Genomic DNA, 26,181 nt, shown 5'->3' with positions numbered 1-26,181 from the left:
CTTATCTATTCTTTTTTAAATATTTATTTATTATATCTACAGTGTTCTGTCTGCATGTATGCTTGCACACTGGAAGAGGGCACCAGATCTCATTATAGATGGTTGTGAGCCACAATGTGGTTGCTGGGAATTGAACTCAGGATCTCTGGAAGAGCAGCCAGTGCTCTCAACCTCTGAGCCGTCTCTCCAGCCCCAGCTTATCTATTCTTGATTTGATTTTGGTAAGTGACATCTATCCAGGAAATTGTCCATTTCCTTTATATTTTCGATTGTTTTTGGAGTATAGGTTTTTCAAAGTATGACCTGATGATTTTCTGATTTCCCCATTGTCCGTTGTTATGTTCCCCTTTTCATTTCTGATTTTGTTAATTAGCATGCTCTCTCTCTGCCTTTTGGTTAGTTTGGTTAGAGGTTTGTCTATCTTGTTGATTTTATCGAAGAACCAAATCTTTATTTCATTGATTCTTTGTATTGTTTTCTTTGTTTCTACTTTATTAATTTCAGCTCTTAATATGATTATTTCCTGGCATCTACTCCTCCTGGGTGAGTTTGCTTCTTTTTGTTCTAAAGCTTTCAGTTGTGCTGTTAATTCTCTAGTGTGACTATTCTCCAGTTTCTTCATGTGGGCACTTAGTGCTATGAACTTTCCTTTTAGCACTGTTTTTAAAGTGTCCCATAAGTTTGGGTATGTTGTGTCTTCATTCTCATTGAATTCTAGGAAGTCTTTAATTTCTTTTTTTATTTCTTCCTTGACCCAGGAATGGTGCAATTATGCATTGTTCTATGTCCATGAGTTTGTAGGTTTTCTGCAATTTGTGTTGTTGTTGAATTCTAACTTTAAACCATGGTGATCCCATAGGATACAGAGGGTTATTCCAATTTTTTTTGTATCTGTTGAGGCTTGCTATGTAGCCAAGTATGTGGTCGATTTTAGAGACGGTTCCATATGGCACTGAGAAGAAGGTATATTCTTTTGTGTTTGGATGGAATGTTCTATAGATGTTTGTTAATCTCAATTGGGTCATAACTTCTGCATGGTCCCCCGGAGAAGGGGAAGGGGACAGGATCTCCTGAGAGGATTAGGAGCATGGTAGGAGGAGAGAGGGAGCTGGGAGAAAGAGAGGGGATGAAGAGGGGAGAGGAGGACATGAGGGAGCAGGAAGGTTGAATCAGGGGAAGAATAGAGGAGAGCGGGATGAGAGATACCATAATAGAGGGAGCCATTATAGGTTTGATGAGAGATCTGGCACTAGGGAGATTTCCAGAGATCTACAAGGATGACACCAACTGGCAATCTAAGCAATAGTGGAGAGACTATCTTAAATGCCCTCCCCTGATAATGAGATTGATGACTACCTTATATGCCACCCTAGATCCTTCATCCAGGGACTGATATAAGCAGAGGCAGACACCCACAACTGAACTCCTGTAAAGAGCAAAGGGGTCAAGACCGAGCTGCTGAAATTCACAGAAACAGCTGACCTGAACAATGGGGAGCTCATGGACCCCAGACTGATGGCTGGGTGGCCAACATGGGACTGACCCAGACCTCCTAAACATGGGTGTCAGTGAGGAGGCCCCGGCAATCTATGGGGCCTCTGGCAGTGGATCAGTATTTATCCCTGGCGTATGAATGGACTTTGGGAGCCCATTCTACATGGAGGGATGCTCTCTCAGCCTGGACACATAGGGGAGAGTCTAGGCCCTGCCCTGGATGATATGGCAGACTTTGGGGATCCTTCCTGGGAAGTAGAGGGGTGATAGGGTGGGGGAAATTGGTGGGGTGGGGAGGAGGGGAGGGAGAGGGAGCTGGGATTGTTTCTAATTTAAATTTAAAAAAAGGAGGTCATAAAAAAGAACAAAATTTACATTTATCTCTTGTGCACTGGGAGGCACATACATGGTATACATATGGGGGTCAGAGGAAACTTCAGGAGTAGATTCTCTCTTCCCACCATGTGGATTCTAGAGATGGGACTCAGGTTTACCTACTGGCTGACATCCCTGTGAGGGTTTTGTTCTTTAATTGAGAGTAATACATTATTTGCTTCCACTCTACTCCCAGCCAAAACCATGTTGATGGGAATCTTTCTATGTAGTATAGATTGGTCTCAAAGTGTCTATGTAGCTGACACTGGCCTCAAACTCCTGATCCTTCTGTCCCAGGCTCCCAAGTATAGGATTATAGGCCTGTGCCACTTTGCCTGGTGAATTGTCAGCTTTATTTCTTCTCCTCTTCCTCACTATGTAGGTGGAGATAACCTTAAATGTCTTATCCTCCTGCCTCAGCTTCCCGAGTAGAGGCCTTAGTTTAGCACAGCTTACTTTTAATCTCTCATTCTCCATCATGTAGGAGTTATTTTATTGTATTTTAAGACAGCATGTCACCATTTAGCACTGGCTAGACTGGAGCTTGCTATGAAGTCCAGGCTGGTCTTGAATTTGTGCATGGCCCCCTTATTCAGGAAGTATTTTAAAACACAGATCATAGGCCATGCACTTAATCAATAATAAGAATCTTTGAAGGTGAAACCCACATTTAAATTTTTTTAAGATTTACTTTTATTTTATGTGTGTAGTATTTTGTTTGCATGTACAACTGTGTACCACATATGTGCAGTCACATAGAAGGCATCAGATCCTCTGGAACTGGAGTTACAGACCTTCTGAGTGCTGGGACTTGAACCTAGGTCCTCTGGAAGAGTAGCCAGTATTCCTAACCACTGAGCAATCTCTCTAGCCAAGGAGATTCTGAGTTCAAGGCAGGCCTGGTCTACAGAGCAAGTTCCAGGACAACCAGGGCTACACATGTGGTGGCTCTTGCCTTTAATTCCAGCACTCAGGAGGCAGAGGCAGAGGCAGGTGGATCTCTGTGAGTTTCAGGCCAGCCTGGTCTACAGAGTGAGTTCCAGGACAGCCAGGGATGTTACACAGAGAAACCCTGTCAAAAAATATCATGGTGCAGTCCAGAGTTTCTCAAATATTAACATGCACAGGAATCACTTATATATTATATTATATTATCAAGTGATCACTTACATAGTCACTTGATAATATACAGAGTTTACTTTAACATGTCTGGCTGGGCCTTGAGACTGATTTTCCAACAAACTCTCAGGGATGCCAGTGTTGCCAGCCATGGCTCACACTTCTGTAGCAAGAATATGAAAAAACATGGTAATTTTCTGGGTTTTAAAGATTATATGGAATCCACTGATGCAGCCATTTTTGCCCCACAATATTTTCAATACCGAATCTCATTACTTTTCAATCAGTTCTATTCAAACTGTTGTCTGTTTCAAGTTCCAGGGTGAGCTAGGCCTGGTGGTATAGGGCTCTAACCCATTACTGGGGGATGAGGAAAGAGGATCACGAGTTGTTTGCCTAGGCTACACAGTGAGTTTAAGGTCAGCCTGGACAACTTAGTAAGATGCTGTTTCCATACCCTCAACATAAATAAGGAAAAAGAACTAAAGTGGACTGTGGATGTAGCTCAGAGGTAGATTGCCTACACAGCATGCAGGAGGATGCAAAGCACCGAAAAAGAAAAGTTGCTGGAAGGTAATCTCAGAAAGCTGCAGAGATGGACTCCTGGAGACAACCGTAGAGTTAACCTTCTGTTGGGGTTGGGGAGGTGTGGTTTTTTGTTTGTTGTTGTTATTGCTTTGTTTTTTGAGACAGGGTCTTTCTATGTGGCCCAGATTGGCCTCGACTTTGTGGTGATCCTCCCAAGTCCTGGTATTACTGGACTTGGAGTGCACCACTGTGCCCAGCTCATTTTTAAGCATTTATGTGTATATGTGTATCCTCATGAGTTTGTATGTACCATACCCATGCAGAGACCAGAAAAGGTCATCTACCTGCCTCCACCTACCAAGTGCTGGGATTGAAGGTGTGTGCCACCATCCAGCTGTTCAGCTGTTTTAAGAGACAGGTTTTGCTATGAAGCCTATGCTGTCCTGGAACTCACTATGTGGCCTCAGATGTGCCATCCTGTCTTAGTCGCTTTAGTGCTGAGATCTCAGGTGTGTGCCATTATGCTCAGCTGATATCATTAATCAGAAAGTATCATCTATGCAGAAAGTAAGGTCCAAAGATGCCCTTGAGTGACCTCTGTCTTGCGCACATCTTCTACAATTCTGCAGTTCAGGCAGTTGCTCTGACATACATGTCACATGTCCTGACAGTCAGATGACTTTTGTGATGCCCAGGGTATTCCTCCATGACCCCTAGGGGAAATAATTTCATTAAGGAACCAAGCCTGATGGCCAGAGAGATGACTCATTGATTAAGAATTCTTCCTACCCTTGCACAGGACCAGAGTCCCCATCCTAGGACTAAGTCAGACAGCTCACAACTGCTTGTCATTTCAGCTCTGGGAGATCGGATGCTTCCAGCCTCTGAGGGCAACTGCATTCACATGCACATAACCCATACAGACATAAACATGTACATACACACACAACTAAAAAATAAGACTCTACAAACAAACAGAAAGAAAGGAAGGAAGAGGAAGAAAGAAAGGAAGCAACCAAACCAGGCACTATGGTACACCGTGCATGCCTATAATCCTAGCACTTGGGAAGTGGAAACAGGAGGATCCGTAGTTCAAGGTCATACTGGGCTGCACAAGACCTGGTGTCAAAGAACCAGTGGGAAACAGGGCTGAGGAGCCCCAGATGTTGTTACTAGGTGGATGGGAGAAAACACGTTACCCAAAAGCTAAGTTTTGGAATTCAGATATGTCCCTATAGGGAGTCAGACATAGATTTTGATCTTCAAACACTTCATAGACCTACAGAAAAATGGCATTTAAATGTTTTAATATTAGTACTCTGTTGACATGAGACACATTTGCTCCTGACAGCACCAAGCTATTCCCGAGAAAATGTTGGGCACCGATGTCACTCCTTCTGGAATCCGGTTCTCTCATCGGCTAGTGGCCTCTTGGGCAAAGAATTGCCCCCATTTTGACTGCTGACTTCGGACATGCTGTCCTACTGTGCTTGCAGGAGATAACCTTGCCAAGTCAGGGTGAGACAGCCTTTCAACCTCCCTGCTTCTGTTGGTCAGTCAGATACTCTAGGCCTTAGCCAAAGCTGGTTGACCCTACACTGTTGTGAGACTTTGGGTGACTGTCTAGGTAGCCTGCTGTTTCTGACTTCACTGCACTTTTGGAAGTTGCTCCCCTGCATTTCCTGCCTACCCTAGTTTTGTTATCTTCCTTTTCAGGAGTTTGATGAGGTTGAAGATTAGACTGCCACAATTATTGTTCTCTCTCCCTAGATAGAAATATTAGATACGAGACTTAAACTTTATAGCTTAGTACAGCTCTATAGCAATCTCTGTTATGACTTTACCCTAGGACCAGATATGTAGTTCTTGCCATTTGCTCTTGTTGTTTTACTGGCTTTAGATCTTGAGGGTATATGTTCGTGCTTTTCCTTTTCCTAGCACATACTTGATTTTTGCCATCTTTGTATATAGTTTTGTATCAAGTCTGAATCTTTTCTTTAGACAAAAAAAAGGGAATTGTAGGGAGAGATCTTACTAGGTACCTGTAGTGCTGACCACACCCACAGGTGTGTATGGGGGCTTGTGGGGTCTCGGAGAGCTGAGACTGGATGCTTGGAGCGCCGACCCTGGGTTATCGGTTTCTCATGTAAGTGATTTCTCTTCAATAAAATAACCCACCATACTCTATCCTGTGTATGGCAATCTTCCTCTACATGTCCCTCTGAGAATTATTACTGGAGTCTCAGGAATGCCCCTTTCTCTATCTTCTTAGCAAAATACCCCAGCCCAGAGGAGGTCCTCCACCCCTGACCTGGGGGAGTGGAGGACAGGACCTGAGCTGATTTTTGCAGGAGGTCTCTGTGAACTGAAAGATGTCTGTGAAAACAGCTGGCCTAGAAACCATAGGCTCCTGGTCCATTCCTAGGCTAGTTACCCTGGCTGTCATCATACCACACTTGAGACTGGGTGGCTGAAACAGCAGAAGGCTGTTTTCTTAGTTTTGGAGACTTCTATCTGCTATCGGGCAGCTTTGTTTTCTCCGGGGGCCTGGCTCCTTGATGTACCCAGCGTCACTTGCTTACTGAGTCCTTAATAGCCCTTTGTCTGGGCACATGTGTCCCGGTGCCTCTTCTTCTGAAGGCTCGAATTTTATTGGATTAGGCCTCCAGACTTCTGACCTCATTTATTCTTAATTACCTCCAGTCACCATGAAGTTAGGGCTGCATGGTAGGAATTTAAGGAGGATACAGTTCAATTCACAACAGAGCCAAGTGAATCATTGCATCCCTGAGGATAAACAGAGGCCTGACCTGTAAGTCCTGATCAGGAGTATGCTGAATCACCTCCAAGCTCCCATTCCTAGTTTGTCCTTCTCTTTTATGCCACAAAGGTGTCTCAACAATCTCTTTACAGAGTTCTTTAAAGTCAAATTCTCTGGAGAGGCCACATCCACCAGAGAACCTGACGGCTGTTTGTCCCTGACTCATGAGATCATCATGACTGTAGAGAGATATAATGAAGCAGACCCAGAGCTGCAGGTACCTTGGACTCTGCTAAACCCTTCCAATACTCACTATTATCAGCCTCTGAATCTCACCTAACATCCTTGTGTCCATCAGAGGGGGGGGGAGAGGTTAGAGAGGAGAAAGGGAGAGGAGAGAGGGAGAGAGAAAAGAGAGGGAGAGGGAGAGAGAAAATATTTAAAGAGCAGAAATGTCTGTAGCCCAGCAAACTGGTGATTCTATTGACCATTTGGGAGACACATTGTTTTCATAACATGTCTTTGTTTTGTTCTGTAACTATGAAGGTTCATGTCATTTCTTCCACGGTGGAGCTTGTCATTCAAACTAACTTGAATCCATGCTCCTCGCCAGTGGTTCTCAACCTGTGGGTTGTGACCCCCACAGGAGTCACATATTAGATATCCTGCATATCAAATTTACATTATGATTCATAACTAGAAAAATTATAGTTATGAAGAAGTAGCAACAAAATAATTTTATGGTAGGAGGTCACCACAACATGAGGAACTGTGTAAAAGGGTCCCAGCATTAGGAAGGTTGAGAACCACCGTCCTAGGCCTAGGCTAGTCATATTTGACCAGAATAAATTATTTTCTTATTTCTGTTAAAGCTTCTAGGTGCTGTGCCAGTGCCAAGGACATGGGTATTGACTTTAGGAACTGACTGCAATACAGTGTGACAGAGGTGTGGCCACAGTTGGGCACAGGCAGTGAGGAGGGGGTTCCCAGCCAGACTCTTGATAAGATACACTGTAGACACAGGCATGGAAGGGGGCTTCCTAGAAGGGGTGACACTGGAGCCCAGTTCTGAGAGGGGTCATGCAATTATCCAGTAGAAGATTGGTTTGGGATCTGTTTAACCAGTGGGCCTCCAAAGGGCCCTCATTTGACAAGACCAAGGCAGAAGAGAACTTAGTTTACTCCATGTGGGTCCACAGTTCAGAAGAATTGCAATTGTGCTGCAGCTGTACCTCTGTTGATGTGCTTGCAGAACATGCATGAAGCCCTGGGTTCAATCCCAAGCTCCACATGGACTGGATGCAATGGTCATGTCTGTGATCCCAGCACTCTGACAGAGGTAGGAGGATCAGAAACACAAGGCCGTCTTTGGCTACATACCGAGATGAGGCCAGCTTTGGCTATGAAAGACCATGTTTGGAGGAAGAAGTAGAGGAAGAGAATGAGGAGGAAGTAGGAGACTCTTAGATAAGAATAAAGAATCTCAGAGTCCATTGCAGATTTACAGAATCAAAAGCCACAACCAAGCGGGATTCCTAGGGGATGGTGAGCACTGAAATGTGGGAGCTGGAGATGAAGCTTTGTCTCTGGAGCATCTGCTTAGTGTTCTCCAGGCACTGTGTAAACCAGGTATGGTAGTACATGCCTATGATCCTAGCACTGGGGAGGTCGAGGCAGGATGATCTTGAGTTCAAGGCTATTCTTAGCTCCAGAGAGTTTAAGGCCAGCCTAGGGACAAGAATCCTTGTCTTGTTGGGCAGTAGTGGCTCACGCCTTTAATGCCAGCACTCAGCAGGCAGAGGCAGGCAGATCTCTGTGAGTTTGAGGCCAGTGTGGTCTACAGAGCAAGTTCCAGGACAGGGATATTACACAGAGAAACCCTGTCTCAAAAAACCAACAAAACAAAAAGCAAAAGTCCATGTCTTAGAGAAGAACCACCAAATTCTATGTGGGTCTTTCTAGTTCTTGTTGACACTTAGCTCCTTGTTATCTGTTATGACTCAGTGCCCAGCTCACTGTCTTCATACCCTTCTCTGTTTTCCTTCCTCCCCAGGGATATGACACCCTCTACTGGCCTCCACAGGCACCAGGCATACATACACACAGGTAAAACACCCCTACACATAAATAAAAATAAATAATTTTTTTTTTAAAAAATGCAACTTGCTGGGCTGGACCATACAGAGTTCAAGACCAGACAGGGCTACATAGAGAGACTCCAAAAATAGACCAACCTAAACTACAGAAAGATCATGAAATAATTAAATGAATATTTTAGGGAACCCAGAAATGTGTGAGACAGAACAGTACAGGTGGCATTTTAAGCAACCTTCGTATAAGTGACTAGGAGTCTAGAGCTGCAGCAAAAGGGACAGGAGTGGTCTACAGGTGAGCCCCTTCTCCTTGGTCTCAAAGACCCAGAATCACAGGGCTGAGCCCATCTCCTTCTCACCCTTGGTGCCAATGTTTCTTCTGCACGGGCCTTGCTGTTCTGTCATTTATTTTCAGAAGGTCTTTATTCTGTAAGGAAATTAAAATCCCATGTTTATTTCAGATTTCACATTCACAGCAGGCCCAGATTTAGACAAAAATATCTAATTCGGTGGTGATAAAAAGAGTTCTATGTTTTCTGGCACTGCTGATATTAGGGGCATATGGGACAGACAGAGAACAAATCCTTCTTGCAGTATGAGCTGCAGGCCTCCCCACTCAGTGGTGTGGTTCCCATGGCACAAAGGTGCCTGGAGGTGAGGGCCTGAAAATTGCTGAACAACCCTACCCAGAGAAGGCCTAGGTAGCAGAAAAGCACCTTTTGCCAGAAGACCCCATACATTTGGCCAGGGCAGACTCTTGAGTGTACTTCACAAAGACAGTCAAAGACAGGTAATAGAACAGGGTGTGTGTGTGTGTGTGTGTGTGTGTGTGTGTGTGTGTGTGTGTGTACAGGCCAGTCAGCAGGTTCACCCACTGAGGGGTCTTATGCCATCCTAAAGCCAGGAATGCCCCAGCAAACACAGTGTGTGTGTGTGTGTGTGTGTGTGTGTGTGTGTGTGTGTGTGTGTACAGGCCAGTCAGCAGGTTCACCCACTGAGGGGTCTTATGCCATCCTAAAGCCAGGAATGCCCCAGCAAACACAGTGGCTGGTCCCCATCACCTTCCTAGTGGAGGTTCTCGTGTTGGGCAGTTTTGGGTTGTCATTCCAGGAAGAACTGAAATACCTGGTATTCCCTTCCCTTCCCCAGTGGTTTGGTGCCTCACTGCTGTGTGCTGGCACTCACATGTCAAGGGAGAAGAAACCATGTTGCCATGTTGCAGAGGAAATCCCCTCATATGAAGTGAACACTCTGTGGGAATGTTCTAGGCTCAGCTCCTCAGATGTCTTGGCTGACTTGGAAAGTGTCTTGCATGGCTCAGCCCTCCCCATGGCACTCACTAGTCTGCTGTACAGTGCTCCTTTTTCTTTTCATGAGGCAGGCTCTCCAGTGAGACATACTCTGTCCCAGAGCTCCCTATCCTCTTGCTTCAGCCTCCCTACACTGGGATTACAAAGCCTGAGCCACCATGCTGGGCTCTGTTACTATCACTCCTATTATAGTCAACATCTTTTTTTTTTTTTTTTTTTTTTTTTTTTTTTTTTTTTTTTTTTTACGAGTGGGGAGGAGTCTCATCATGTGACTCCAGGGGTTCTGGAACTCCCTATGTAGACAGTCTGGCCTCACACTCACTAAGTCCCTTCCTGTTACCTGGATTTCCAAACATACCATCTCCCTCCCTCCTTTCTTTTTGAGACAGTCATCCTGGCTTGGAATTCACTGTGGAGCAGGTCAGTCTCCAATATGCAACCTTTTCAAGTGGGACCTCATGCAATTAAGAAGCATCTGACCACACAATTAAATGAAGAAACAAGCCACAGAATGGAACAAAATATTTGCTAGCTAGTCATCTGACACAGGCCTGATGTCTGCAATATAGAAAGAGGGCTGGAGAGGGTGCTCAGTGGTGAAGAGCACTTGTTCTTTCAGTGAAAGCGAATTTGATTCCCAGCACCTGTATCAGGTGGCTCATAACCACTTGTAAATTCCAGCTCCAGGGAATATGACGCCTCTGGCCTCCACAGGCACCTGCACTCATGTGCAGGGACACACACACACACACACACACACACACACACACACACACTTTAAAAAGAGAAAAAATACATTTAAAAAAATATACAAAGAGCTAAAAACCAAACCAAAACAACAACAACAAAAAATCCCACCCCACAACAACTAAATGACAAGATGTCAAACATAGTTACTAAATGGGCAAGTAAAATGAACAGATAATTCTCAAAAGATAAAGTACAGAGCTTGGAGATTGCTTGGCCAGTAAAGTGCCCGCCCTGCAAACATGGGGGTCTGAGCTCCATCCCCAGAACCTATCTAACAATCCGAGGGTGCTTGTCATCCCATTGCTGGGAAGATAGGGACAGAGGATCCTGGCACTTATTGGCCAGCCAAGCTAACCTAATTAGGCCCTGCCCTCCCATATCAATCACTAATTGAGAAAATGTCCTACAGGCTTGTCTGCCTATAGCCTGATCTTACGGTGGTATTTTCTTTTCTCCCCATCCCCTCGTGTTTTTTTGTTTGTTTGTTTGTTTTGTTTTTTTGAGACAGATTTTCTTTGCATAGCCTTGGCTGTACTAGAACTTGCTCCATAGACCAGGCTGGCGCCAGAACTCAGAGATCTGCCTGCCTCTGCTTCCCGAGTGCTGGGATTAAAGGTGTGTGCCACCACCACCTAACCTATATCTAATAAAATATTTGGTTTTAGAAACAGAATATAGTTTATAGGAAATATTTTCTTCCTAACAGAAAACATGGCCCTGCAAAGCACCCTTTGCTTTCTTTTTCCCCATTTTTCTCGAGTGGCAAATGTGGAACAGGAAACCAGTTACTATCAAAGAATACTGGAGCCAGGGTCAGAGCTCAGCTGGTAAAGGCATCTTTCATCAAGCCTGAGGATCTGAGTTTGAGTCCTGGATTCACACAAAAGAATACTATGAATAATGTGTGAGGCAGACTGATATCCAAGATACAGGCCTGCCCTTGCTTTGCCTTCATCACAAGCAGCAATGGAATACACCTGCAGAGTTATTTAGCAATAAAAAGAGGTTCATGGAATATATATTATTTATCCATAGGGAAGAGCTTCAGTTCATCCATTAGGTCCCTCAGGTATTTATGTTCTCCAGTGTGTCTTGAGGCCTTACAGACATCACAGAGATTGCCCACAAGGTGAAAATTTAGTTGAAAGCCAACTGACTTCAGGAGACAAAAGTAGATTGAATGACGGGTAAGAGCATTTTCATTTTGTTTTGTCCAGTGAAGTGCGAATTGATCTTACCAGGTGAAGTTGGCCTAGAAAGCACATTTGTAACGAGACTGTCCTTATTCTTCAAGGACAATGAAAATGGTCCTTGTGTAACTAAGAGGGCAGTAGAAGCTGGTTGTGGTGGTACACACCTTTAAACCCATCACAGAGGCAGGGGGATTTCTTCGAGTTCAAGTCCAGGGCCAAGAATACATGAGATATTCAAAAAAAAAAAAAAAAAAAAAAAGTCAGTATGAACATTGAGCATCTCTCGCCACCTTGTGGTGGCCTGTTCTCAATCCCAGGTATTTACAGGGGTTCCGAAATTAAGCCTTCTTGAAGCTGGGTTTGAGCTGTTTGGAACATATGGACACAATGATCATGTGGGAGGTTGTAGGCAGAAGGCTAGAAACCTTAGAAATAACTAGCAGTTGACTGAATTTCACACTCTTTATGCTTTACAGTATGGGCAAAGCTCTCTGATGTGGATGGTCTCATTTAGTCCTGATGGCAGCCCTAGAGACCTTGGTCTTGAACATGTGAGTTAGGTGCAGGGGCATGGCTAATTACATGGACCAAGTCCTCTATTTGCTCCTGGATGGTCAAACTCAAACCCTGTTAATACTAATGTGTGCAATCTGTTTAACCATACCACAGAGCATAAAATTACATGTGTGCTTGTTGTGTGGTATATTTTACACTGTACCTCCAACTCTACTAGTACTACACACACACCATCTTCTGTGGTAGTGTTGAGCAGAGTTCACTAGGTCTCTGGGGCTGTTGTGTGTGCAATGGTAATGCTGTAAAGGTTGGCTCTTCAGGGAGATGGCTCAGTGTAGGGGTACTTACTGCCAAGCCTTATGACCCGCATGGTAGCAGGTGAAAACCAATTCCAGCAACTTGGCCACTTAACTTCCACACATGCTTCGTGAAATATGCATACCTACCCACATGTATACACATAAATAAATAAATAAATGTGTAATTAAAAAAAACTTTGTCCACTCACATCAAACCCTCACTTAAAAAATGATTGTTGTGTGCATGTGTCAATGTAAATACATGGGCCCAAGTACCGTGGTGCACATGTGGAGATCAGAGAAAAACTTTTGGTGGTTGTTTTTCTCCTTCCACCTCATCGAGGAGCTTTCTGGTTTCTGCTGGGCTGTTTATTCCACACTAGCCAGCCTGACGGTCTCCAGGTGATTCTCCTCTTACCTCCATTTAGCAGTGTTGGGATTAGAGATATGCACCACCACACCAGCTTTTAACTTGGGTTCTCGGGATGTGCTTGTGTGGCAAGCCTATTTATCCATCTCACCAGTCTCTCACTTTGGTCAGAGGATTGGCAAGATTGCCAGGCCATCACCAGTACTCAGGGATTCCCATCTCCTTTCAGCCATCTCCGCCAGACCAAATACCTGTTTAGACCCCTGACACTAGCCAAAATGACAGTGGCTCTTGTGTTCATTATTGGTGAAGTTGTCAAAGGTGCTACAAGGAGGGAGACACAAGGCATGGGAACTCAGGAGCAAAGGCCCCGGGTTTCTCTCCAGTGAGAAAGTGATGGCTCCCTCTCTAAGAAACCACATTTGTAACTGATCTAGCTTCTAAGATCTCCTAAGTACAAGGCCTTTACTTAGCTTATGCTATTTTTGAACTCAACTTCCTTCATTCTCGTTTCCTTAGAATTTACCTCAAGCCTTTAATTCCAGCACTCGGGAGGCAAGGGCAGAGGCAGGTAGATCTCTGAGTTTTCGAGGCCAGGCTGGCCTACAGAGTGAGTGCCAGGACAGGCTCCAAAGCAATACAGAGAAACCCTGTCTCGAAAAACTAAAACAAAGTACTAAATATCTCAGCTAGACATGGTGGTGCATGTTTTTATTCTCAGCAGAGGCCAATCTGATCTACATAGAATATTCCAGGCCAGCCAGGGCTGCATTGTGAGACCCAGTCTCAAAAGTAACAATTGTTTTTAGATTTATCCAGGTATATGAATGTTTTGCCTGCATATATGTATGTGCAGCATATGAATGCCTGGTGTCAGAGAAAGCAGGATGATAGTGGTAAATGTCCTGGAAATGGAGTTACGGATGGCTGTGAGTGCACACACACAGAAGAATCAGGCAGAAAGCCATGATAGGTTCCTTCAGCAGAGGACAACAGTGTTTAGAACACTGGTGTTAAAGAAATACATAAATGATTTAGAGAGAAAATGACAAACAAGAGACACCAGAAAAAGACCAATTAGGCTAAAAAAGTATGAGCTGTTTCAGTCCTGTTTTCCCCTTGTGTTGTCTATTGTGTGGCCTGAAGACACACAAAGTCCCATGAATAACGACAACAGTGTCTTTATGCCCCAGCCTTTTAAACTGTGGGTTCTGATCCCATACAAGGTCAGATAACTAAATGTGAGGGTCATAAAAACGTTCTAAATGTTCAACAACCAAACAAGCTAATTCAGAATCAAAGGTGTAATGAATCCAAGGCCATTCTGACAATGCTTACCTGTGATGCATTGTGTAATGATCCTGCAGCTTGGCTGTGACACACATGTACACCTTACCCACTGCATGCAGTCATAACACATACCAACAACATTGGTTAAAACACTTTAGCTTACTGTGTATTACGAACTGCAGTGTTTTGTTGTTTTCAAACTGTTTATAGTTTTCTGTTCTTACAGTGTGTTGGCTGATTTTATATCAGCTTGACACAGGCTACAGTCATAAGAGGAGGGAACCTTGATTGAGAAAGACTGTGCTGCAGGTAGGCCTAATAGGGGATTTTCTTAGTGATTGAGGGAGGGTCCAGTCTGTCTCAAGGTTTCTATTGCTGTGAAGAGATACCATGACCAAAGCAACTCTTATGAAGGAAAACTTTTAATTGGGGCTGGCTTACAGTTCAGAGGTTTAGTCCATGATCATCATCATAGACACAGATTCCTGGGGTCACACCTTTGGTGGTCAAGCTTGCACGGCTAACACTTTACCTGCTGAGCTATCTCCTCACTTCTTAATATAAAACTTACAAATGTAGTTTAAAAAATTTGGAATATAAAAGTATATGAAGGAGTTTAAAACATTTTTCTTCAAAGTGAAGTAGAGTCAATGGTAGGGTCTGTCCTTTGGAGGCTTCCGGAACTTGCTCTGAAGGAAAACTCGTGGCACACACAGGCCTTCTTTTTTGTTCACTGTTTCTCGAAACACATATTCGTTTGCCACTTCTTCATAACCTGCATCCACAAAGAGCTTCGCCAGGAATTCTAGAAAGCAAGCAGTGGTGAGTTCTGAGGGGTGAGGACTGAGATGGGCTGCAGGGCTTTTTGTTGTTGTTGTTGTTGTTTTCTGTAATGAAAACTTCAATGCTAAATTTCATTTCATTTGTTTTTAAATGTTTCTTCTTTGATTTCCCCTCCTTGAGATAGGATTTTACTTTACATGTCTGGCTGGCCTGAAATTTTTAATGCTTATGCCTCAGCCTCTTTAGCGCTTTCTTTCTTTTCCTTCCTTCCTTCCTTCCTTCCTTCCTTCCTTCCTTCCTTCCTTCCTTCCTTCCTTCCTTCCTTCCTTCCTTTTTTAAAAACACATTTCTACTTCTCATGGTCTGAGGACCCAAACAGAAACTTCCAATAAAGCTTCAACAAAGGTGTACCTAACTTGGCTTGTTCATGTATTAGTAAATACAAATCTGAGTAGAAAGAAACAACTTACAGAAAGGAAGAATATCTGTGACTAGAATGAGGAATCACCAGGTGGTGTAAGAGCCTGAGGATAATTTCACCCCAGCAAAACATCACACAGATGAAATGGACCAAATAAGTAGAATCAAGAGCACAGATGGACTCCTACTCAGGGCATCACCGAGGAGGCTGTGCCCTGGAGCTCTATGCAGATACCCGGGGCTTCCTAATCACTTCTAATGGGTTAACCACATGTGGCCATTTCAGAGCCCTTAGTCGTCTTCATTTTCACCTGACATTGTATATTTACGTGTAAACACTCACTTTTTAGTTTATATCTAAAATAACATTTCAAGAAATAGAAATGTAAGTTGGGTTGTATATACCTATGAGGCAAAAATAGAACTGCTGTAAGGTGAAGGACAGCCTTGGTTACAGACTGAGATTTTGTTTCAAAATACTAAAAGTTATGGGGCTAGAGAGATGGTTCAGCAGTTAAGTGCACCTGTTGTTCTTGCAGAAGATCCAGGCTCAGTTTCTGCAGTGGCTCACAACTATAACTTCAGTCTCAGGGAATCTGACACCATCTTCTGACCTCCACACACACCAGGCACGCACATGGTGCACATACAATGCAGGCAAAACACATACATATAAAATACAGTTAAAAAAATTTCTAAAAACAGAGAAACAAACAAACCTAACCCTAAAACCAAAAAGCAGCTGGGTGGTGATGGCACATGCCTTTAATTCCAGCACTCTGGAGGCAGAGACAGATGGATCTCAGTGAGTAGGAAGCCAGCCTGGTCTACAGAGCAAGTTCCAGGACAGGCTCTAAAGCTACAGAGAAACTCTGTCTCAAACAACAAAAGCAAAAACCAAAACCAAAACCCAAAAGCAAAAGAACTAGGGATACAGCATAGTGGTAGAACACTCTCCTAGCATGCTTGAAGCTCTGGATTCAAGCCATAGCAGCACAAAAAAAAAAAAAAAACCAAAAAAAAAAAACCTCCAAATCCACTAAGCTATAAAAAGATAAAGGATCTTTTCATCCAGATTACTAGGCAGACTTAAACCAATGTTTGAAACACCTAAAAATTGAAATTATGTTCAGCATTTTCTGATCCAAAATGACCTTTAAAGTATTTTCTATTATTGTCTTGTTTGTGGGATGTTATGTGTTCATGTGTACACATCTGTGTGCAATAGAATCAATATTTCTTCTATTACACTCTCCACTTTAAAAAAATGTTTTTATTTATGTTCACCAATCTTTTGTCTGTATGTGTACTACCTGCATGTCTGGTGCCTACAGCAGTCCAAAGAGCCTCTGGAAATGAAGTTACAGATTTCATTTGTGGCCATGTGGCTGCTGGGATTCAAACCTAGGTCCTCTGGAAGAACAAACAGTGCTCTTAACCAATGAGCCATCTCTCCAGCCCTCCACTTTTTTTTTTTTTTTTTCCCCCTAGAGACAGAGTTTCTTTTATAGCCCTGGCTGTCCTTGTCTACTTTACTTCTTGAGACAAGATTTCTCACCAACCTGGCATTGCTAACAAAAAACTAGCTGACCAGTAGCTCCAGGGATCTTTACTGTCTCTGCCTTCCCAGCATCAGGATTACAGGGACATGCTACCACACCAGGCTTTTCATAAGGGTGCTGGGGTGCTGCAGCAAACACTCTACTGAGCCATCCTCCCAGATGCAACCATTTTATGGAGACAGGGTCTCATGTAGCCCAGGAACTGCTGAGGGAGAGAATGACGTTGAACTGTTTATTTTCTGTGTATGAGTGTTTTGCCTGCATGAAGTATGTGCACCATGTACACACCTGCTTACCACATGGATCAGAGGAGGTGTCTGATCCCCATCCCCAGGAACTAGAGGTACAGATGGAAGCCACCATGTGGGTGTGGGAAATTGAATCAGATCTCAGGAATTATAATAGGTGCTCTGAACTGCTGAATTATTTTTCCAGCAGGATCTTTGATCATCCTGCTTCTGCCTCTGGATTGCTGGGGACTAAGTCCTGTGTGCGACCATACCAGTTTATGCAGTGTTGGGGGGACTGAACCCAGAATCTGACCCATGCTAGGCCAGCACTCTATCAACTAAGCTACATTCCCAGTATTCTCTGATAGCAAGTTTGTCTATTTGAAAACAGATCTAATCACTTTTATTCAAGAAGGATTTGCCTGCGGTCTGGGAAAGTAACCTCTGTCACCACTAGCTTAAGGCTCTTCCTGTTGGCATCACAAGACATGTCTGAGGCCTGTCTACTCTCCCAGGCTTACTCACTAGCCAACATCAGCAGAGGCTTTCAGGTTCCCCTATAGATGGATTTTTCTGTCCCACCTGGTCCTGCAGCCATTCAGACCCAAATAAACACACAGAGACTGATATTAATTATAAACTGTTTGACCGATTGCTCAGGCTTATTACTAACAACTGCCCCCCCCCCCCCCCCCCCCCCCGCCAACACACACAGGGTTTCTGTGTATCTTTGGAGCCTGTCCTGGAACTCCCTCTGTAGACCAGGCTGGCCTTGAACTCATAGAGATCTGCCTGCCTCTGTCTCCTGAGTGCTGGGATTAAAGGTGTCCACCACCAAGGCCCAGCCCTACTAATAAACCCTTACAACTTAAATTAAGCCATAATTCTTATCTGTGTTTAGCCATGTGGCTTGGCAACTCTTTTCAGTATGGCATGCTCATCCTGCTTCCTCTGCGTCTGGCTGGCGACTGCTTCTCTGCCTTTCTCTTCCCAAAATTCTCCTAGTCTGTAGCTCTGCCTATACTTCCTGCCTGGCTTCTGGCCAATCATCATTTTATTAAACCAATATGAGTGCCAAATATTTACAGTGAACAAGAACATTATCCCACGTCACTCCCCACAAGCCAGAGCCGAGTCTGACTCAGCAGGTACTGGGAAGTGGTGTGCGTCAGGGTTTGCTCTAAGGACTTGGGACTTGTGCTAGCATGGCCACACAGTTGCCCAAGCAGCACTCCATTGATGATGCAGTCAAGTAAACAGAGAATGAAACACCGAGGAGATACTCCATTCCTCTTACCATCAGTAAAAAAATAGGATCTGGTTCCATCTTGTCTGACATAAAAATTTTTTCCAAGTTTGCTTCCAGCTTTAAATCTAAGCATGGCATGATCATGCAGCCCATAGTCACGGAACAAGACACTTCTGCCTGGTTTTAATACCTACAAAAGTAAAGGAGATTACATATAACTCAGAGGAACCCAGTCAAATAAAATACAATCTGATGACATTAGGAATTAAAACACAGACCTGTGGTAGTTATGAAAGAAAGCATTTAAAATACCTTTAATATGAATGGTTGCTTTTAAAAAACATGTCAGGCATAGTGGTGCACACCTGTAATCCCAGCACTCACAAGGTTGAGGCAGGAGTATCATTCTGAGTTTGAGGCTAGCCTGGCCTACATAGTGAGTGCCTGGCCCACTAGGGCTACATAGCAAGAGGACCCTGTCTCCAAAAACCAAAAATAAATACAATGCTTAGAAGTTATTTTTTGGTTGTAATGGATCATAGCGTTCAAGCCCCACATAAGAGTAAGCACACAAGACATACTCTGCCTTCCAGAAGGCATGAGTCATCTCCCTCATTAGACTGTTTCCAGCTATCTGCTTCTGACAACTTAGCTCTGAAGGGCTCCTGTGTGAGACTCCCTGCTGGATTCCAACACTGCTCCCCTGCCCTCAAGTGCTGGGCTCTGGCCCGACCCTCTGCTCTTTGGATCAGAAGTCTGTCTGGGAAGAATAAGGAAAGTCATCCTTTCCTCAGAGCTTGCCTTCTATCTGTGCTGTAGACAGTGTGTACACACCTACTCTATACCCCAAGAAAGTTCCACAGACAGGTGTTCCACAGACCCACATCATCTCGAAAATAACACATCTGTTTTAAAATGACAGATGCCACAGGTTTTGTGACAGGTTTTGTCTCCTATGGAAAAGAGTGAGCTGATGCACTTGCATAGTCATATCCTCCCCCAACCCTCTATTTTTATTTATTTATTTATTTGAGATTGTATTGTTTTGGAGCCTGTCCTGAAACTGGCTCTGTAGACCAGGCTGGCCTTGAACTCACAGAGATCCACCTGCCTCTGCCTCCCCAGTGCTGGGATTAAAGGCGTGCACCACCAATGCCTGGCTCACCCAGGCTAATCTTGAACTTATAGAAATTCTCCTGCCTTAGTTTCCTGAGTGCTATGATTATAGGTGTTTGTCACCACACCAATGATACAAAGAAAATCATTCGAAAATGACTACAGTGTCTACATGAATGCTCCACTGCAGCTCTCCAAAGCAGTGACATCACTCACTTATATTCTCAGATTTAGCACTAAGGAAACAGGTAAAGCTTTTACATTCTTTTTGTTGTTGTTGTTTTATACTTAGAGAGTATAAAATAACTCAGGCTAGCTCCAAATTTTCACTATAGATGAGAATGACCTTGAACTCTTGACCTTCCTGAGTGCTGAAGCTGTATGTCATCATGCTGGCTTATTTTCAGAAGAGTCTATAGCTCAGGCTGGCCTTGAACGCATGGCAATCCTCCTACCTCAGTCCCAAGTACTAGGATTATAGGCATGCTACAATAGCCTCCTGGTGTCCACAACAGTTCAGGTTCTTGCCATCCTAATAAGAATACTGTTGGCAGTAGTAATGTAACAATGGCTGGCTTTGTGGAACACTTAGCAGAGGGTAAGCACAGTGCTGGGCCCATGCCATACATCTTATTTAATCTTCTTCAACTGCTACCATCTCATAAGCATTAACCAACATTTTTCAGGTATAGAACCAGGCTTGAAGTATTGAAGGAACTTGTCCAAGTAGTGAACCCAGCTTAGAATCTAGGCCTTTTGAATGCACTTCCCACTTAATCACATGTCATCTCACTTTGCGGATCCCAGGTAACTGCAGCATCTTCCTTGCTCTGAAGTGCAGCCACGGCACTGTACAAACCCAGAGCTACAGTGGCTGCTTCATGCCAGAGAATCCCTCCCCCATGCAAGCTACAGTATACCCCTGAAAATGGGAAGATGCTGGGACTGCAGCACACAAGCCTTACAGAGGAGGAGGCAAGTGAGCCAAGGTGGCCAACCCTCACATACAGACATCAAATCACTAACCTTGTACACATTTAATAAGACAAGGTGCATCTTCTCAGGGTGAATAGCTGAGAGCACAAAGATCAATGTGACCGCATCCACAGACTCTGGTGGGATATGGTCAAGGAGGTCATCTTTAGTGAGGTCACACTGGAATACTTTGCATCTCTCTGTATTATACAAAGGATTTTGCTAGAAAGGGAAAAAAACAGAAAGAACTTAGTATTTTAATTAACCACCCTGCTGATACAGGTATGAATGTACAGCACTGAAGAAAAATCCTGTCTCTACGTATTTACTACTACACAGAATGGTCACTTGCTATTGGGGGGGGGGGGAGTAATGTCTGATATTGTATATGGAGCAAGGCAGCATTTCATCAAACTGGTTTTTTTGGTTTGTTTTTCTGTTTTTTGAGACATGGTTTCTCTGTGTAGCTTTGTAGAACAGGCTGGCCTTGAACTCAGAGATCTGCTTGCCTCTGCCTCCTGAGTGCTGGAATTAAAGGTGTGCATTGCCACTGCCCAGCTCAGCAAACTGTTTTTACCTGAGGGCAGAGTATAGTTTGTCACTTATTTAAAACCAAGTATTTCGCTGGGTGGTGGTAGTGTATGCCTTTAGTCCCAGCACTAGGGAGGCAGAGGCAGGTGGATCTCTGTGAGTTCAAGACCAGCCTGGTCTACAAGAGCTAGTTCCAGGACAGCCTCCAAAGCCACAGAGAAACCCTATCTCAAAAAACCAAAACAAAACAAAACAAAAAAAAAAAAAAAAAAAAAAAAACCAAGTATTTCAGAGGCCTGTTTTTCCAAAAGGATAATATAATACAAAGTTGGCAGCTGCTTCCTAACCCTCCGTTGGTTATCCCTGACAAGCTTACACTCTATGAGAAGTTCTTCCAGTTCACCCTACTGATACAGTTCACCCTGCCTCCATAGTTCTTATGTGGCACATTTCCTAAAGATAAAAGACTAAAGATCCTAACCTACCTTTCTTTCTCCCATCCAAGTACTAACCAGGGCCAACCCTGATTAGCTTCCAGGATCAGGCTCATTCAGGGTGGTGTGGCCGTAGACCCTACCTTTCTTTCTAGCAAGTATATTCCTGGTACATATTTTGGTTGGTGAGTAGGTTCCAGCACATGTATCATCAAGGAAGAGAGTAAGTTTTTTAATCCTGTAAACAGGGACCCGAATAAATTAATTTGCAAGGTTACTGGGTGGGAATGTTTAGTATTAAAAAAGATTCATTTATTTTTTTTATGTTTACCTATGTACATGTAAGTACAGGTGCCCTCAGAGGCCAGAGGGCATTGAATCCATTGGTGCTGGAGTTACAGGCAGTTGTTAGCCACCAGATGGAGGTGCTGGGAATCAAACCCAGGTCCTCTGTAGAGCAGTAAGCACTTTTAACTAGTGAATTGTCTCTCCAGCTCTGCAAGAGTCAATATTTTTCTCTGTGTAGCCCTGGTTGACCTCTAGAGATCCACCTGCCTCTGTCTCCTGGTGCTGGGATTAAAGACCACTGCCCAGCATAAAAGTAAGTTTTTAAAACGAATAAACTAGATGTTGAGAGTGACTGTTCTTCAAGCCAAGCAACTACTATGTTGGGGAATTTAGCTGTGCACCCTTGCAAAAGGATTATCGCAGCCAGGCTTGTTGACTATGTACACCTCTTGGAAGGGTGGGGAGGGTCACCAGACCTTCACTGGAATATTCAGCTGCTCCCTACTTCAGGGGCATGGGGTAACGGAGGGGATGCTCCATTAGAAGGATACAGGAAAGCCCTCATCCCTGCTTGGTAAAAGCTTTACAAGTGTAGTCTGTTGGGTGTGGAGCACTCATAGCACTGTAAGCAATCCCCCACATATGCTCTGTAAGAAAGCCTAATAAACTCATTGGTTTCCAGAGTGAACTTTGTCTGACTGTGCTTCAACGGGCAGCCCTCACTTATGACTTCCCTATAAAGAAATTTTAGCAATAGAAGGAAATACAGACATCAAAATATACTACAAAATATAGTAATAAAATAATGTGGTTTGAGAATGATGACAAACAGTTCACCAAGACAGAAGATTTTCAAATAGACCCACGTATATATGTGAGAATTTAGTATTTTATGTCAAGATGAAGATGACAGTCAGATGAATAGGTCAATAATAATGATAATGAATACTCCAATGTGTTGTGTTCGGGAAAACCAGCTGCCAGATACATTAAAGATTTCTAGTTTTAGCTTAGAGATGAACTCAAATGGAAAGACATGGTTCCCATACTAGGAAAAAAAAAAAAAGCCACTAGGATAGTGGCATGGCATGTATGTGTCTGTGAAACCATCAAATAAGAAAAATCACAGAACCCATGACCCTAAAATCTAGAGAGAAACAAGTGTCTTCGGGGAGATCCAAGCCCCAGGTGTTTGCTTACCTGAGGCAGAGATTGCAGTCTGGAAAGACAATGTTGAAAAATTAGCAACTGGTTTGGGACTGACAGTGGTCACTAAAAGATGATGCCATAGGGGCTGTTTCGGATGAATGTGTTTCCACCAGAGATACTGCCAGGCTCTCACAAAGAAGATGCTGCTCTTTCTAGTGCTGGCTTTTCCTCACATCCTTTTAGCAAGAAAAGATGTCTCTGCAGGAGAAAAGCAACCTAAAGTTGGAGCCTATGACCACCAGTAAAGTACCACTGTAACTCCGGGAAGAAGGTGGTGAGGACCTTCTCTTCCTAAACCCAAGATTACAGATACTCCCACAGTTGGGAGAGGGTGGGCAAGAAAAGAAATAGAAATTTTCATGGGACTGGAGGGATGGCTCAGAAATTAAGAGCACTGGCTATTTTTCCAGAGGACCTAGCAATGATTCCCAGCACCCTCATGGCAGCTCACAACTGTCTTCTGACCTCCATGGGTTTGAGCATGGTGCACATACATACATGCAGGGAAAATACCCATACACATAAAGTAAATAAATCTATCTTTTAAAAAATAGAAAAGAAAAACTTAGAAAAGCCACACTCTGAGATACAAAGCTATTGCACAGTTCAAAACCAGAGGGGCAGGGCAAGAAGGATATGCACTATTCACCCCACCCAAAAGTCTCCAGAAAATGAAATTACAGCAGCTAGAAACAGGCAAGGCACAAAGAGAACCAGAGCCAGCAAGACAAAAGTCACCAAGGGTATTTTAAGTGTCCGGTACTCAGAGCGACAACAAAATATAACAGAAATTGTACCAACAGTATCAATACAGCCCAACTCCTGATTACAAATCCCTATTCACTTCAGTATCTACTGACCCAATATGTGCAGTTTCAACAGACATTATTTTTTCTGGAAGATTGGCAAAAACAAAAATATTGAGGAAATAGAGGAAAGAGTACCTTTATATTACTGGTAAAACTATAAACTGGAAGCCAGGCAGTGGTGGTACATGCATTTAATCCCATCAGAGGCAGGAGGATCTCCAGTTCAAAGCCATCCTGGTCTACAGAGGTAGTTCCAGGACAGCCAGAGCTACACAGAGAGTCTCAAAACCACCTCCCCAAATATATATACATATGTTGGCATAATTTTTTAAAGGGAAAAGTGGCACTATCTATTAAAATTTAAATATTCACATTCTTCTAAGGGATTTTTATTTCCTCCATTATTCATCACAGAGGACTGTGCATATGAGTTTTGAGAAGCATATGCACAACACTGGTCACATTAACCTGACTCACTAATGCAAATTAACAGAAGCAAATCTATAAAGCAGATGATATGAATGAAGCACAGAGGCACTATTTAGTATTTTCTTTCTTTGCTTTGCATCAAAATGTTTTTACATGAACATTAAAAAGAAAACGACATTTTTGGTAATCATAGCTGGTAAGCTACTAGAAGAGGACTGGAATTAGACAAATGGTCTAAAAAATCACAAAGAGCAGAATATGGTGTACCTACCTTAACATAGTCAACTGCCCTTGGAGAAAAATCACAGGCATAGGCAAAGATATTCAAATCTTCTTCTAAAAGTGGGAACAAACAGTTCCCAACCCCACATCCAGCTTCCAACAAAGTCAATTTTTGATCTTCATACTGAGGAATGAACACAAAAGTTACAGCACATTACATTTGCATAACGAAGAAATACACCAAGCTAAAAGGTTTAGCAAAAAAAAGAGACTTTTCTAACCTCATGAAGCTATTAAACAACATAACTAGTAAGGGAAAAATACTGGTACCTCATTTATAATTACCCAACACTGGGCAGTTTAGTATTAAGAACAACAACAACGCTGGGCAGTGGTAGGGCATGCCTTTAGTTCCAGCACTTGGGAGGCAGAGACAGGAGTTCAAGCCTGGTCTATAGACCTATAGCCAGGACAGGCTCCAAAGGTACAGAGAAACCCTGTCTCAAAACAAAACAAAACAAAATAAAAAACAACCAAAAACCCAGCCATTAGTACAGTGCAGATACTATGGGGCTAACTTTCTCCTCAAATCCCAGCTGCTCTTTTGCCCCTGTATTCTACCCTTGGGTAACTCATTTCTGCACTCTGTGCCTTGAGTTTTTCCTTCAAATGAGAATGCTAGTGGACTTCATAGAGTTGCTATGAAGCTTAAATATGTAAAATTCTTAGAAAAGGGTTACAGTGAATGGTTCATTAACTAATACCATTAACTATTATACACAGCTTCAATCTGTCACTAAAGTTTACTCAGAATATTTAATATTTCGAACTTTCAGATTGGTTTTAAATAAGTAGAAAACAACATTAAGGGGCTGTAGCCACTGCTCTGTGGTTAAGAGCATGTGCTGCTCTTTTCCAGAGGACGCAGGTTCCATTGTCTGCTTCCATATGGCAAGTTAGAGTTGTCTGCGATTCCAGTCCCAGTGGATCTGATGCCCTTTTCTGACCTTCACTGGCACCAGACATGCATATGGTACACAGACATAAATGCAGGCAACACACACATGTAAGATAATAAAATAAATAAATCTAAAAGGGAAACCTTAAAAGCTCTTTCCTATTAAACAGCCCCAGAAATTGCCAAAATTACTCAAAACCAAACATTAGGTACATTTTGATAGGCTTCATAAATTTTCTTTAGGATAGTGCAGTCAGTAAAGTGCTTGTCACACAACTACAAGGACCTAAGTTCAACCCTGGGCACTCACGGAAAAAGCTGGGCATGGTGAAGCATGCTTGGAATTCCAGTGCTGGGAAGGCTCTCTGGGGCTTACTGCCATCTAGCCCAAGCTAATGAATGACACCCAAGGTACATAGCTGGGAGCACACACTACATGCAATTAAAAGATCTCTCTTCTACTCAGTGCAAGTGAAGATAGCTCAGGGGCTGGAGAAACCCCAGCCTACCTCCCTACATGATCTTAGCTCCTCAAACTCTCTGGTGGTCCAGTGTCTGTCCTTGAAAAAATTGGTACTGTTTCTTTTGTAAAAAAGGTCCCAGTTCTTCTGAGCCTCCTTTTCCAGTTTTTGCTGTTTAAAATCAGACACCAAAGCTTGGTCTCTTTGCAGTTTCTCTTCTTCTTCAGAGCTTAGCATCCTCGCTTGCAGTCCTTTCCTTTGGAAAGAAGCCATTGCAGTTGCTTCAACTCTGCTAAAGATTCTCTGGTCTTTGACCATCTGAACAATTGGTGCTGATCCTGCAGACACAGGATTTTTTCTGGTGCATTTTCCCCAGGTGACTTTCCAGCTTCAGCAGCGGACGATGC

The 26,181-nt window shown here is 43.3% G+C and overlaps 1 protein-coding gene across 1 annotated transcript; it reads right to left on the bottom strand.

The window, feature by feature from the left end:
• Positions 1-14,502: 14,502 nt before the first annotated feature.
• Positions 14,503-26,180, bottom strand: Mettl6 (methyltransferase like 6). Its single transcript, XM_027389522.1, is given in 6 exon segments — positions 14,503-14,760; positions 14,762-14,903; positions 18,391-18,532; positions 20,485-20,655; positions 24,405-24,539; positions 25,823-26,180. Coding segments are annotated over 6 exon segments (891 nt in total). The 5' UTR covers positions 26,093-26,180; the 3' UTR covers positions 14,503-14,729.
• Between the last annotated feature and the right edge of the window lies 1 nt (position 26,181).

Source organism: Cricetulus griseus (genome assembly GCF_003668045.3).
Source record: "Cricetulus griseus strain 17A/GY chromosome 1 unlocalized genomic scaffold, alternate assembly CriGri-PICRH-1.0 chr1_1, whole genome shotgun sequence".
In the NCBI taxonomy this organism is placed as follows: domain Eukaryota; kingdom Metazoa; phylum Chordata; class Mammalia; order Rodentia; family Cricetidae; genus Cricetulus; species Cricetulus griseus.
The sequence above is the reverse complement of the archived record's forward strand: the minus strand, read 5'-3'. Positions and strand labels throughout refer to the sequence as shown.